The sequence below is a fragment of the Rutilus rutilus genome, assembly GCF_951802725.1.
Source record: "Rutilus rutilus genome assembly, chromosome: 8".
Classification (NCBI taxonomy): Eukaryota; Metazoa; Chordata; class Actinopteri; order Cypriniformes; family Leuciscidae; genus Rutilus; species Rutilus rutilus.
In genome coordinates, this window is record NC_140222.1 from 14,592,328 (window position 1) to 14,608,144 (window position 15,817).

At 40.9% G+C, this 15,817-nt stretch overlaps 2 protein-coding genes across 8 annotated transcripts in view; one reads left to right on the plus strand and one right to left on the minus strand.

Annotated features, from left to right (window-relative positions):
• Positions 1–15,817, minus strand: part of l1td1 (LINE1 type transposase domain containing 1) — a 169,174-nt gene that overhangs the window by 138,397 nt on the left and 14,960 nt on the right. The gene's annotated exons all lie outside the window — the stretch shown is intronic.
• The window catches only part of LOC311295185 (galactose-specific lectin nattectin-like), an 81,889-nt gene that overhangs the window by 64,808 nt on the left and 1,264 nt on the right, over positions 1–15,817 (plus strand). The window contains exons 1-5 of one of the 2 annotated variants that reach the window (XR_014628226.1): positions 12,010–12,151; positions 12,295–12,362; positions 12,545–12,690; positions 13,728–13,847; positions 15,574–15,688. Coding sequence is in view for 1 of the 2 variants with exons in the window: in XM_084416429.1 (XP_084272555.1) it covers positions 12,575–12,690; positions 13,728–13,847; positions 15,574–15,688 (351 nt within the window). In the remaining variant the exon portion in view is untranslated. Of the gene's footprint in view, positions 1–12,009; positions 12,152–12,294; positions 12,363–12,544; positions 12,691–13,727; positions 13,848–15,573; positions 15,689–15,817 lie in introns of those variants that run through there. The other variant, XM_084416429.1, reaches the window with a different exon arrangement.

Sequence of the window (15,817 nt, forward strand, 5' to 3'; positions counted from 1 at the left end):
TCTCTGGAATACTCCCCTCAATCTGTAGTGATAAAGGCAGACAATACTTTGGTCATCACTTTTGTGATATTGATTTGAATTTAAGTGATCAATGGCGCCATCTCTTGTTTTTTTTTAGAAACAGCAGTTTTGATGTCAGTGATGGAGGGAGATTCTGTTACTCTAAACACCGATCTTACTGAAATACATCTAGACAAGGAGATACTGTGGAGCTTTAGAGAGAAATTAAATTATAGTTGAAATCAGAAAAGGTGCTATAATCTTCTCAGCAAATAATGACATTGATGAGAGATTCAGAGACAGACTGAAGGTGAATAATTAAACTGGATCTCTGACCATCACAAACATCACAACTGAACATGCTGGAGTTTATCAACTGCAGATCAAGTGTGAGAAAGAGTTTCAGTTTCACTGTCTATTGTGAGTTTAATGTTTGTTTAACCTGTTTTTAGCTTTAAAATATCTTAATTATATAAATAACTAAATAATTTCAATTAAGCATATATAGGGGGATCGGAGGGTGTGCTCCAACTATAGGGGGATCACACTTCTCAGCCTCCCTGGGAAAGTCTATGCCAGGGTACTGGAGAGGAGAATCCGGCCGATAGTAGAACCTCGGATTCAGGAGGAACAGTGTGGTTTTCGTCCCGGTCGTGGAACACTGGACCAGCTCTATACCCTCTACAGGGTGCTGGAGGGCTCATGGGAGTTTGCCCAACCAATCCACATGTGCTTTGTGGATTTGGAGAAGGCATTCGACTGTGTCCCTAGCGGCGGCCTGTGGAGGGTGCTCCGGGAGTATGGGGTCTGGGGCCCTTTGCTAAGGGCTATCCGGTCCCTGTACGACCGGAGCAGGAGCTTGGTTCGTATTGCCAGCAGTAAGTCAGACTTGTTCCCGGTGCGTGTTGGACTCCGGCAGGACTGCCCTTTGTCGCCGGTTCTGTTCATAATTTTTATGGACAGAATTTCTAGGCGCAGCCAGGGGCCGGAGGGGATCAGGTTTGGGGACCACACGATTTCATCTCTGCTCTTTGCGGATGATGTTGTCGTGTTGGCCTCATCAAACCAGGACCTCCAGCATGCACTGGGACGGTTTGCAGCCGAGTGTGAAGTGGCTGGGATGAAAATCAGCACCTCCAAATCCGAGGCCATGGTTCTCAGTCGGAAAAGGGTGGTTTGCCCGCTTCAGGTTGGTGGAGAGCTCCTGCCTCAAGTGGAGGAGTTCAAGTATCTTGGGGTCTTTATCACGAGTGAGGGAAGGATGGAACGGGAGATTGACAGGCGGATCGGTGCAGCTTCTCCATCACTGACATCAATGCGGTCCCTGTACCGGTCTGTCGTGGTGAAGAAGGAGCTGAGCCGCAAGGCGAAGCTCTCGATTTACCAGTCAATCTACGTTCCTACTCTCACCTATGGTCATGAGCTGTGGGTCATGACCGAAAGGACAAGATCCCGGATACAAGCGGCCGAAATGAGCTTTCTCCACAGGGTGGCTGGGCGATCCCTTAGAGATAGGGTGAGAAGCTCGGTCACTCGGAAGGAGCTTAGAGTAGAGCCGCTGCTCCTCTACATCGAGAGGGGTCAGTTGAGGTGGCTCGGGCATCTTTTCCGGATGCCTCCTGGACGCCTTCCCGGGAAGGTGTTCCGGGCATGTCCCACTGGGAGGAGACCCCGGGGAAGACCTAGGACACGCTGGAGAGACTATGTCTCCCGGCTGGCCTGGGAACGCCTCGGTGTCCCCCCGGAAGAGCTGGAGGAAGTGTCTAGGGAGAGGGAAGTCTGGGCATCCCTGCTTAGACTGCTGCCCCCGCGACCCGGCCCCGGATAAGCGATAGAAGATGGATGGATGGATGGCATATATTGCTCAATGATATTTCTCCATATTTGTAAATAATAACCTTTTAAAAATATATGCAGAGGAATGAAGATCATATGAGACACTCACGGACCCACTGACACTTCAGTAAACACTTTCTGAACTATTCAAATGTATCTCTTTCTCAGCTTGACTGCCTGTTCCTGTCATTAGTAGGATCTGTTCTTCATCATCATCATCATCATCATCATCAAATTGTTCATTGGTGTGTTCATCAGTTTCGTTTCGTTTAGCTTTATTGTCCCCCATGGGGCAATTTGGTTTACAGCAGCAGTTACATAAAACATACAGAACACATAATAATACAATATGTTTACTCAATCATTTAAAAAACTAATTGCTCTTGGGATCATAGACTTTTTAAATCTGTTAGTCTTAGACCGTGGAACATTATAGCGGCGCCCAGAATTGAGCATTAAAAACTCTTGACACAAGGGGTGTGAAGGATCAGCGATAATAGCCTTAGCCTTCTTCACACATCTAACCTTGTACACCTCACTGAGGTCGTTTAAGGCAGTTCCAGCTATTTTCCTACACACTTTGACTACAGCAGTCAGGCTATTCTTTTGCTTCTCCAAGAGGGAACCATACCAACAAATAAATGAAAAAGTAAGAATTGATTCGATAAAACAAGAGTAAAACATTTTCATAAAAACAGTATCCAAGTTAAAATTTCTAAGTTTACGGAGAAAATACATACGCTGATGAGCCTTTTTGCAAACTGCATCTACTTGTGACTCAAAGCGCAGCTTATTATCAATGACTATCCCCAGGTATTTGTAGGTCTCTACCTGCTCCACAACTTGACTGTTGATAAGAGCTGGAGTAAGAGGCACAGATGACCTACCAAAGTTAATAAGCATTTCTTTAGTTTTGTTTACATTTATTTTGAGAAAGGAAGATTCACACCATTCAACAAAGTCTGGTAAAACAGGGCCATGCCCAAAGTTTTTCTGACTTAAAAGTGAAACGATGACAGAGTCATCTGCAAATTTAACAACATGGTGACCTGGGTAGCTACTCTGACAGTCATTAGTATATAAAATAAATAAAAGTGGTGACAGGACACAGCCCTGTGGATTGTTGAATGTGAGTGATGCGACTCTCTCCTGGTACAAAGGAATCAGTGTATTGTCCATCATCAGTGTGTGTGATCTCAGCATCAGTCTCTCTCTACCTCTGGAGGTGGAATATCAGGATAAAAACACCTACAGCTGTGTGCTGAACAATCCCATCAGCAACCAGACCACACATCTGGACATCAACACACTCTGTCACACATGTGCAGGTACCACAGCACTGATGATGATATTAGTTGATGTCAGCGCTGATATTTATTCACTCCCATTTATTCACTGAATTAAATAGTTGATTTTAGGAGAATTAAGGAGCTTCTTTCAATGTGTACTTGTGTCTTTCTGAAGAGTTTTTACTTTATTTTTCTTGTATGGAGCAGAAAACAAGATCTTTTTGAGTTCATGACAGAGACTAAAATCTCAATTCAATCCATCGTAGCGTTTTTTTGTTGTTTTTTTTAGAAGTCCATGCCCCCTGTTGTGATTCAGTTGAATCTGTGCTGCGATTGGTCGTCACTGCACTGATGGGCGTGGCTTCTGCGGCTGCTGCTGTTCTTCTGGTCAATGACGTCAGAGCTGCAAAAGGTTAAACAGAGAAAACAGAACAGATGTCAGAAATATTGTGGCAAATTGGCCTATTTCCGGAAATTTCCAAATAGGAAATTGTTTAATGATTGCTCAGAATGCTGAGTTACTCAAGAATGTTAAGCGTCTCTGGCAGATTGACACCCTGCCCTACATTAATGATACAGCAGCTACTCGTTCTAAATAGGACCAGCATGCTCTGACAGTACTCCAAACATGCACTTCTAGGATAGAGGTGGACGGCATGGTGGACTCAAACCTCTCTGAAGCATACTGCACTGAGATGAACAAATTAGAGCAAGCTGGTTACGTGGCAGAAATCTCCACTCAGGAAGCTGAGAAGACCACTGAATCCTGGTACATTCCACACCATATGGTGAATCACAATGGCAAAAACAGGATTGTGTTTAACTGTTCTTTCTCGTATCAGGGTCAATCATTGAATGAGCTCCTCATTCCTGGTCCCATACTTGGTCCATCTTTACTTGGAGTTCTGCTACGGTTCAGACAACACACCGTGGCTGTGAGCGGAAATGTGAAAGGAATGTTTCAACAAGTTCACCTACTGCCAGATGACAAGGTAATCCTGCACTTCCTCTAGAGTAGCAGCCAAAGATATATGAGTGGCAAGTCCTACCTTTTGGCACAATGTGCAGTCCTTCTTGTGCTATATATGCACTGCAACAAATAGCCCATGACAACAGCGAAATTGATCCCATTCTCGTAGAATCAGTTACCCAATCATTCTATGTAGACAATTGTCTTCAAAGTATGGAATCAACAGAAAAGGCTAGAGCTCTTGTAGATTGTTGGATTACATTTTTATTAAAAGTTTAATTTAGTTTTTCCACAGCAATAGTATATAAACTGATAAAGTTTATATACTGATTTATTGAGTCTCCAGCAAGAGTCTCCTTTCCTGCCAGACCTGTTTTCTCTATTGTGTTTTAAATAAGTCAAATCACTTGATTCTCACCTTTCGGAGCCCAGACGTTGAATCGTTAGGTTGATTGACTTTCACCTTTTCTCTTTAATGGCTCTGGGATGGCTTTTGGAATTGGAGTTCCTGGCCAGTATCAGCATGTGAATAGTTATGCTGATTCAATTGGACTCAGAGTAGGGTGTGTTCCTACTTCATTTGCATGCTTTGTTCAGGGTCTCCACCTCTATGTAATCCCTCCCCCTTGGAATGTATATAGCTACAATGTATAATGTTTTAGTTAGACTGATTTGGGAAGAACTGCAGCCGCGTCAACGCAAAGTCCTCAATAAAGAATAACTTTGTTTGAACGTGATCCCCAACGTCTCCTGGTCTCTTGCTTCGACGAAGAAAAAGTTTTCAACAATTTGGTGCCGTGACCCGGATGGAGAAGAAGGAAACTCAAAGAAACTTCAAGCTCAAAGATCTCAACAAAGCTGACTGAGTTCCAGACTGAATCTTCTGAATCCAGATTGAAAACTTCAAGCTCCAAAAAAAGATCTCAAAGACTGAATTTTTCCAGACGGAATCTTTCTCTACAAATGAAAGACTCGGTGAGTTTCACTCCATTAAAAGAACCAATGCAGACCAGTACAAATGTTTTCCTCTGCGCCGTTCAGAGAAGTAGTTAACAAACAGCTGTAGAAGTTTGGTTAACTAAAGATAAGCCTCTAAAGTTTGCTTTTAGAGATGAAATTTACCCTCTGTTGTTGGCAGGGAAGATTAACAGTTACATGTTAATATTGTGTGTTTGCTCTTGCTAGAGAAGACCTATCCTCTGTAAGCTAGAGAAGAGTTAGCGTCATGTGCTAATAAGATTGTACCCTCTGTTTTGTAAGACAGTAGAGAGAAGTTTTTTAGTGTTTGTTTGTGGTAACAGAAATTCACAAAATGTTTAGGAAAAGTACTAGACAGATTACACCTTTTTGGACCGATAGTGAATTCAAGTCTTTGTTATCAGAGCACATGGACTCCATCGTGACTGAGCCAGTCAGATTGAATTTAACAAAGAAATTTGGCATTGATCCAGAAAAAGTGTGGTCAGTTGAAGATTGTAAGAAGGTACTAGGAGAAAGTATTCGCAAGAAAAATGTCAAAGGCATTATCTTCTGTCACAGAGAATTTAGCTTATCCATTGCACAAGAACAAGCTTGTTGTATTGATAAGTTGAAAGATCAGATCAAACAATTGCAGACTCAGGTGTCCTGTCTCAAGTCAAACGTGGGCCATAACAAAGCCTCAACCAAATGTGATTTAGAAGACCAACAGTCAGATGAAAGCTATCCTGATTTACAGTCTTTTGATAGTATAGAGGACAAGGTCAATGCAGATGTAAATGCAGATGTAAATGCAGTTGAAGTGTGCGTAGCTAGACAAAAGCCTCAGGGAAAAGGTATTGATACAGTTCCATTTGCAAACCCCATATTGCAGCCACAAGCAGTCAACACATCTTTAGTTCCTAAAGATATTGAGAGAATTGCTGAAAGTTTGCCATCAGTGCAAAGAAATTTTTCTGAGTTTAGGAGAGAGTTGTCCAAAAAGATGCGGCTCTATGATATGACTCTAGCTGAAGTCACTCAGCTAATATCACAGATCTTGACTGAGTCAGAATTCAATGATTTTGAAAGTGCTGTAAACAATTCTGAACTGCAACAAGCCAGTAAAGATGAATTGAGAGAGGAAGTTCTGAAAATTTTAAAGAACATTGTTGGACCGAACGTGGACTGGTCAAAAATAACCAATTGTGTACAGAAGAAGGGTGAGACTGTTTGTGAGTACACAGAACGATTCTGTCAGATCGCTGCCGTTTACAGCGGAATTGCCGACACTCCAGAAAAGGTGTTAGGTCATAATGGTCCTTTGGTTCGCACATGGTTTCATTGTCTTTTGCCAGAACACAGAAAGGCGTTGCCTTACTTAAACATCACATGGTGTACGAGAACTCTGCAAGACAACTTGGACAGTTTAGCTATTTGGGAAAGAGATTCTGATGTCAAAGAGAGAGTAAGAATTGCAGCAGTTTTTGTTATGGTCAACTCAGAGAAGCCAAAGAAACGCAAAAGTCCTAGAGAAGCCAGTTGTTCTTACTGTGGTAAGCACGGACATTTTGGAAATGAATGTAGAAAAAACAAAAATAACTTAAGACAAGTTAACAATGTTATGCAGCTCTTACTACATTTGTTTGCTACTTTAAAGCAACCCCTCCCCTCGTCATTGGACTCGTGGGTAAGCTTTTTGAGGTGCTAACCATTTGGGCTGTGATTGCTTAATCTCCCCAGTAACTCACAACAAAGATGAAAGACTTAGTGACTGTCACAGCCTTTGTTTGGGGGACATTAAGTAAGACTCACAGCCTTAAATGTTATACTGCAGAACATTACCATCAGACACCATCCTCTGTTAATGATGTTTATTAAGACTGATGTTTCACTGGAGAATGGAAATGTGCCAATTTTCTCACACACTGTACAGTGTGTACACAACACAGGGACAGGAAGGACACGGACAAGTGGGGTGCCCTGGGAGGAACTGACGCAACAGGCTTCGGGGGTGAACCCAGGGTGAAGACACTACCTCATAGGCCTTTCCCGATTTAGTCCATCCTTACCTCACTGGTCCATAGGTGTCAAATAAATTAAGAAATAGGGAAAGAATGAAACGTGTTTAAACTGCTACAACCGTAGTGTTTGAAGAAATACTGCTCTCTGTTTTTCTGTTTTTCTTTCTTACAGTGTGCAGATAAAACTTGATGGCTGTCCCGAGATCTATATGCAAAGACCTCCTCACCTGCATATGAAGCCACAACCTCAAAAAGACAACCAGACCCACTGCTGAACGAACTATCACCAAAGAAAATGAAAAATACACAACGCAGAAAATTCACAGACCCTAGTTGCATGTTATGTTTCTGTGTCAGCATGCAATTACAGATGAACAACACAGAGCAAGTTATATGTGCCTGTAACTTTTTCAAGTTACAAGAATGAACTTTTAAGTGTACTTTGATAAAAGTTAGACTTAAAACCACTATACGATCAAATGACTTATGGAAGGATGAAGTCTATGCATGAATATTGCTGTTCTGCTGTTTCTTTGTTTTCTTGTGTTACTCGTATGTGTTGATGTCTTCGCAAGCAGAAACCTGGTGTAAAGCATCACCTCAGATTTCCATGAACAAGCCTCATGAGGGACGAGTCATCAGAGCGACTCTACGTGGGAAATGGACGTTACAGGAAACAGACTTCACAGCTATTCAGGCGCCATGGACTTTCAAGAATTCCACTCTTATGCTACATGGTTTTCTGTGTAATCATGTAGTTTATATGACATTTTACACCCTGCGTCGCAGGTGTCAACAGTTATGGTTTTGAGAAGAACTATGACACTCATGTAAATCAAGGACACAACACAGAATAAGTTATACGTACCTGTAACTTACACAAGTTACAAGAATTAACTTTTAAGTGTATAAATTTGTATTTTTGTGAGAGTTATTAGAACTCTCAAAGGGGGAAGTGTTGGATTACATTTTTATTAAAAGTTTAATTTAGTTTTTCCACAGCAATAGTATATAAACTGATAAAGTTTATATACTGATTTATTGAGTCTCCAGCAAGAGTCTCCTTTCCTGCCAGACCTGTTTTCTCTATTGTGTTTTAAATAAGTCAAATCACTTGATTCTCACCTTTCGGAGCCCAGACGTTGAATCGTTAGGTTGATTGACTTTCACCTTTTCTCTTTAATGGCTCTGGGATGGCTTTTGGAATTGGAGTTCCTGGCCAGTATCAGCATGTGAATAGTTATGCTGATTCAATTGGACTCAGAGTAGGGTGTGTTCCTACTTCATTTGCATGCTTTGTTCAGGGTCTCCACCTCTATGTAATCCCTCCCCCTTGGAATGTATATAGCTACAATGTATAATGTTTTAGTTAGACTGATTTGGGAAGAACTGCAGCCGCGTCAACGCAAAGTCCTCAATAAAGAATAACTTTGTTTGAACGTGATCCCCAACGTCTCCTGGTCTCTTGCTTCGACGAAGAAAAAGTTTTCAACAAGATGTACTGTAGTTAACTGTAGTTGTACTACGGCAATTGCTGCTTACTGCAGGGTTTGATCTCCGCCAATGGGCCAGCAACAAACCAGAAGTCATTGAACATCTTCCATCAGAAGCAACGTCACAAAGCAGTGAGCTATGGTTATCCCAAAAGAGTCCAGATCTCTTAGAGGGCACACTTGGATTGCGATGGAATTGTCTCAGTGATTTCTTAGGATACAAGCCCCGCCAAGTGGAATGTCTCAAACCAACTTTGATCTACGTACAAGGTATTGGCATCACAGTATGACCCTCTCGGGTACCTGATTCCATTCACCACCCAAGCCAAGATACTCATTCAGGATCTGTGGAAAATTCATGTGGGATGGGATGACCTCATTGAGTCTGACAGCCTACAAAATAGATGGCAAACCTGGGTACAGGAACTACCTGATTTGGAGGAACAAGAGATTCCCAGATGCTACACTCCATTTCAAGTGCATGATGAAACATTCACCAGAGACCTACACATCTTCTGTGATGCCCCGGAGAGAGCATATGGCTCAGTATCATATATGCGCACAGAAGACAAAGATGGTCATGTACACATTTCATTTGTACTGGCCCGTTCACGTGTAGCCCCCAGGAAACAAATGTCAATGCCACAACTTGAACTAAGTGCAGCCCTTACTGGAGCACAAGTAGCTAAAGTCCTCCAAACAGAACTCACAGTAACCATCAGGCAAGTCATTCTATGGTCCGTTTCCACCACTGTCCTTCGCTGGCTGCTGGCTGACTCCTGCAGGTATAAAGTATTTGTAGGAACTCGAGTTGCTGCAATTCAATCCCTCACAGATGTTAATTCCTGGAGGTATGTGGATTCTGGCAATAATCCAGCAGACGACATTACCCGTGGAAAGTCCTTAAAGGAGTTGACACAATCATACCGTTGGGCTAAGGGACCTGACATTTTGTATCATTCAGAAACATCCTTGCCAATCATGCTAGTTGCTGACCCTGAACCAGATACTGAATTAAAGAAGTCAGCAGTCTGCCTGCACCTACGCACTAGTCCTGATGTACAACTCCCAGACGCAAAGCAGCATAACACCTGGAAAAACTTGGTAAAGGCCACAGTGGCATGCCTACACGGGGCGGCTCAATCTTCCACATTGCCAGCAGACGTAGCTGAACATTAGCCGCTTTCCGACCGGAGGAACATTTTCACAGTTCCTAGAACTATTGGTAAAGTACCCGGATGTCAGCGTGTTCACACCGCAGGAACCTAGGAACGATTTTAGTTCTAGGAACTCCATTTGTAGGAACTAATTTAGGTCCTACTTCAGAGTAGGGTCTAAATCAGTACTATAGGAACTACCTGTGACGTTAGTGTACGCTGATGACCGAACGCACGCAAAACACCAGCACCCGCCATTTTTAAAACAGCTAGAATGTAAACACACAGATTATAGCCAATATATTTACTCCAGAAACTAACTATACAAACATGGAAAACAGTGATAGATGGGTCTCTAAACCTTTATGCTGAAGAGAAAATCCAATGCAATTTTGAGGGGACCAAGTCAAACATGATTATGTATTTCTGCTCAGCTAGCAACACAGGACATCAACCACACGGCATAGGCCTTTTTTTCCATGAACCTTTTTTCATATAATGTCTACTTTCTATAACAGTTCTATCTAATAACATGTTAAACAGTACAGTTAGACAGATCGCTAACTAATGAACACAGAGAATGCGAGCATTGTTTGCTCTGGCGTTCTCAGCGCCGCCAAGATAAAGGTCCGTCGCGCCGTCAAAATAAAAGTCACCGTGCTTGCGTCACTCTCTTACCCCTCCTACCAGTTCCTATGGCCACTTGGCCAGTGTGAATGCAAACAGCAAAACCGAGTTTGGGTGAGAGTAGTTCTTAGAACTGTTTAGAAGTGGACAGTTCCTATAACTAAGTTCCTGTAACTACTTGGTTGGAAAGCGGCTATTGTTACTGCAGAAAGGCTCCTTCTCCAACAAGTCCAGAGAGACTCATTTCCAGAGGAGGTTAAGGCTCTATCATCAAACCGATCCTTACCATTCAATAGCCGGCTAGTGTCTCTGTCTCCTGATTATGATAAATATGCTCTGCTAATTAGGGTTGGAGGAAGACTGCATCATGCTGAACATATAGACATGAATGCCCTGCATCCCATAGTTCTTGATCCTAGTCATCAAATAACTAAACTCCTTATTAAGGAATATGATGTCAATCTCCTTCATCCTGGACCAGAAAGAGTCCTTGCAGAGCTCAGACGTCACTATTGGATGTTGAGAGGCAGAGCAGCCATCAAGAAACATCAACTCGGCTGTATTGAATGTCAAAAGTGGCGTGCCCAACCTAGCATACCTATGATGGCAGATCTCCCACCAGCTCGTCTTAGGCTTTATAAGCCCCCCTTCTATTCCACTGGAATGGACTGTTTTGGTCCATTGGACTGTTGTGGCCCCATAAGCAGGCCGTCAAAAAACGTGTCTCTGTAGGCAGCCTAGGCTCTGAGATCTGCACACAAAAACAATTGGTTTCACCACCACTCAAAAGCAAAATAAATAGTGTTCCAACCAATCACAGACAGAGGGTGGGTGTTGTGAGGTTTTCGCGTGCAGCCGTGCACGAGATATGATAGATCTCAGAGCCTAGGCTGCCGACAGAGACGCGTTTTTTTGACGGCATGCTTATGGGGCGGGCAGCTAGCGGATCGTTAGGAAAGATTAGATGAATGTGATTGTTTATGTTTGGGCCTTTTTTGGGCTGAAATCGCTGATACAAACTTTAAATTTACTTATGGTCTTTGTTAATTTTACCTAACTTGGTTAAATGTCCATACATGTCACATTTACTTAAAAAATAGGAGTCCAAAAACGTGCAAAATAAAAAATAAGTAAATTTTACTTTTTTTCTTTTTTTTTTTAGTTAAGAACATCGAACCCTGGTACACTCACACGTAGACAACAAGACACACACATACATTTGAAAATTTGACCCCTCTATCATTCTTAAAGGGTAACTAAACCCTAAAAAACTTTTTTTAGTTAATGATCTGTAAAACTGGGGCTTTATTAATGCTGTTCATTGATTCAAGTAATTTTTTTTGACATTTGGGTTTAAAGTGTTTTAATTCTACAATATATGGTGTAAAAACGTCTGAGTGCTGCCCTCTTCAGGTTGAACAGTGGCTACTGCAGTTGAATTTTCCTATTGGAAGTTGTGGTGGCTGGTGACTTCAGAGGGAACCAGCTAACCATGCCCTTGCCTACAGAGAGATGCGTCTCAGATGCACACCCCCTCTCCACTGGGCTCTGTCTACTTTTCCAGCATTATTCAGATATTGCCAGTGGGTGGAGTCAGGCTCTGACCAGGGGTTTAGTTACCCTTTAATATGCCATAAATGGTAACGTTTGTTCTTTTCACAGGGCACCGGTTGTTACTTCCTGATATTATGTGTATAAATATTACCCCTCTTCACTCAATAGATATGAGAATATAACTGTATTGCACAGGCTCTGGCTCTTCACAAAATCTGCTAAAGGCAACATTTTGAAAACCAAGGTGAGTTTTTGGAACAGAAATCTTCTGAATAAATGTTCTACCTGAAGTATTTTTGAGCTTTGTCTTTTAAATGCATTGAGAATCGCAGTGTGCAGCGTATGAGTGCATGCAGACATTTAACTTTTCCTGCTTATTAATTTCAGGTTCATCATGGCAATGCTGAAAAGTTGTCTGCTTCTTTTCATTATCTTCTCCATGGTGAATACAGAAGGTAACCAAGACATTTATTTTGTAAAAACCTAAACATTTTGGAAATATGAAATATTATATTGACTAATAATTCCATGGTTATTAAGGAGTTTACAGTGTATAAAGTACACATATTTTCAGCAAATAATCACACAAACATAAAATAAGCTACATAAATAAAAAATAAAAACAAATTATTTGCAGTGACAAGAGATGCCATTACAAGAGATGTTAATGGACTGGATGGACTGGATGTTGATTTAGCCAGAAAATGCCCCGATACATGGATACAACGTGGACTCCGATGCTACAAGTACTTTTGTCATCCGGCTAAATGGATCAAAGCAGAGGTAATGTGTACAACAAGATGATTTGGTCAAACTTAATATTAGGTGTCTTTAACTACATCTTAAAAGACAGATGTAAAGACATTTATGTACACAATAAGTGCATTGTATCAAATTATTAATTTAAACTGATACAAATTATTCTCTGGTGAAGTAAATACTACAGAAAAAAACAAATGTAATTTCTACATGGAAAAGCTAGTTCAGGCAAGAATTAAAAAAACAAAGTCTATATACTGTAAGTACTTAATTCAAGCACGTGGAAATTAAACCGTTGATATCAATGATATAAAATTAAGTAAAACCTACTCAACTTTTATAATACTGGTGTTACCATCATGCACTAGGGCATGAATAATTAATAAGGTTTATTTTTCACTGGTTTCCAGATGCATTTACTCTGTTTTATCATCACTTTTGTTGTTAGGTTTACAACTTGCCGTTTTGTGACATCTGGATAAATTTTCCACGCAAAATAACACAGTCATACTCAAAAACGATCTATCGAATGTTACCGTCATTGTGTGCCAAGTATTGAGGTCTCTGTGTTCATGTAGTTTGTTACTTTTATTTACTTAGATAAAGTATGGAATTTATACAATATTTATTGTTTTATTTTGTTAGATATTTTTAAGTAAAGCATACACTTTAAATGTGTGGTTTAATCCAGTGTTATTTTGAGTAAAAAGTTAATTTTGTTAAATTTACTGAAGTTAGTTAAGTAGATGTTACTTTATTCTATATGTGAAATTAAATAAATTAAATATTATTAAGTAATATTTACTTAATTACTTCAATTAAATGTCAAATGAATGTGAAGTTCAATAGTAAGTAGATTTTACTTGATAACAGGCAAGTTGTACAGAGCAGTAAAATTTACTTAACTTTACTTGTTAGTGCAAATTGTTACGAGGATTTTATCAATAGATCAATTACAGCACACTTTGTTTGCAAATGTCTAAAATGTTGTCATTTTTGCTTTATGCTACAAAACATTTGATTTTGTATATTGACAATAAAAAAAAATTCTGTCTCTTTAGAGAAACTGTCAAAGTCTTGGAGGGAATCTCGCATCTGTGCGTAAAAAACGGGAAAATGATTTCCTGCTGAGTCTGGTGCCGCCTTCCACACCTACTTGGGTTGGTGCTCATGATGCTTTAGTAAGTTCAAATGTGTGTCCTACACTCTAAAAGAACACTGGGTTAAAAACAACCCAAGGGCTGGGTAAATAAAGGACAGAGCTCATGCTGGGTTAAATTTACAGATAATTGGGTTGTTTATTTAACCCAGCATAATGGGTTGATTAAGCCATCAGAGTTGATTCTTTTTTATTATTATTTCTTTCCTTCATACATGAATGAATGTCTACGGATTAACTTAAATCCTATAAACTTTTTTTAAAACACTCGATACATGGCTTGCATGATCATTTCCTTGCATATTTTACAGTACCGTATATTTTATATAATTTTTTATACATATTGACAACATTTAAGCTCGTTTAAGAAATATTAAAAGTAAAAATTAAACATTTATAATTATAATTCAAGTGTAATCGACATCTGTTGTCCCGTTTCCACCGAAAACGGCGCTGGATCTCGAACAGGTGTTGTGCCGAATTTCGACCCAGCCAAATTATTCCCCCCCCAGCATTGGTAGGTTTAGGATTAGTTGTGGGGGAGGGGGAGGGGGAGGGCGTGGGGTTAGGATTAGGCAGTCAGGTACTGACTTCAACGAGGGCGGTGATAATTTGGCAGGGGGTCGAAATTTGTGTCATGTTCAGCGGGAGAACTTTAGACCGCCGCCCTGCGTTTCACTCGTAATATGAAATATGCTTTGACTGAATACATAACATCTCCATTAACAGTCAGTGCACAGTTCTGAGAACATATTTTAATATCATACGTATTTATGTTCTGTATATTTTTGAATAAAACTTTATGCAAGGCATCAGACGTTTCCATCAGGCAAAAAGACCGACGCGAATCACGCGACACTAGTGTAAAAGGTGACTCAAGGCTGTTTTATGCTTCTGCGTCGAATCGACGGCGTACCCCCGCAGACGCCTATGCGTCGCCGCAAACTCCTCTCCGACCCCTCCGCCGTAGCTCGACGTGCACCTCCAAAAAATTTTAACTATGCGTCGAGGCGACGCAGACCGCAAGGGCTGTGATTGGTCAGATTATACATCATTTCCAGAGTGTAGCTTTTCCGGTTTCCCCCTCCCGCTATACCGCCATTTGAAAAAGCGGAACCGGCACATGGAACCAAAACAAACTAGCAAAGAGATTTGCGAACCACACACCCCTCTAGCGTTCTGGCGGTGAAATGCACCGCGATGCAACGCAACCCGACGCAGAACCATAAAACGGCCACGACGCCGTCGGAGTGACGGCGTAGCTAGGCCGTGGAGTTGACGCAGAAGCATAATGAGGCCTTCACATCACGCCTCTGTATGTTGCTTTGCATAAAATGTAAACAATATACAGCACAATAACGAATTTAAAGATAAAATTAAATGTACACAAACCTGTATTTTAAAGAAGACATAGGCCTACACCATTTTGACGGTGCTGCGCTCTCTCCTGAAGAGACCTGTGGCAAAAGCCTGCGATAAATAACACTCCCTGGTTTGTTACGTCTGACCCAAGCTCTGGGTAGCACAAGAAAACTACCAACATACTGAAAAAATAACCCAACATTTTTTGTAAAGAGAGTGTAAAGAGACCTATTTGTTTGTCTAAACTAAAAGTTCTGCTTTAAACAGTAAAGGCAAAGTTTCTAATGAAGATGATTTTACTTCAAATCTGAACTTAATTGGCTTCTTCCTGAAGTCTGACAACTGTAGTGCACTCTTTGTATTCACTCTCTCTCTTCACTCTTTAGGATGGACATTGGATGTGGAGTGACGGAACTGTGTTTCTGTATACCCACTGGTGCGCTGGAGAACCTAACAAAAATCCACATGGTTATCAGAACTGTTTGGAGATCAACCATTCCTGTAAGAATGCAGTCTGTTTTTTAATACTTTCAATTATAATTTACAATCCTACAATTTTACATGAAATCACTCAATTTGGATTTCACAAAGTGCCTTAAATTAAATATTCCATTTTATTTTGATTCTAAT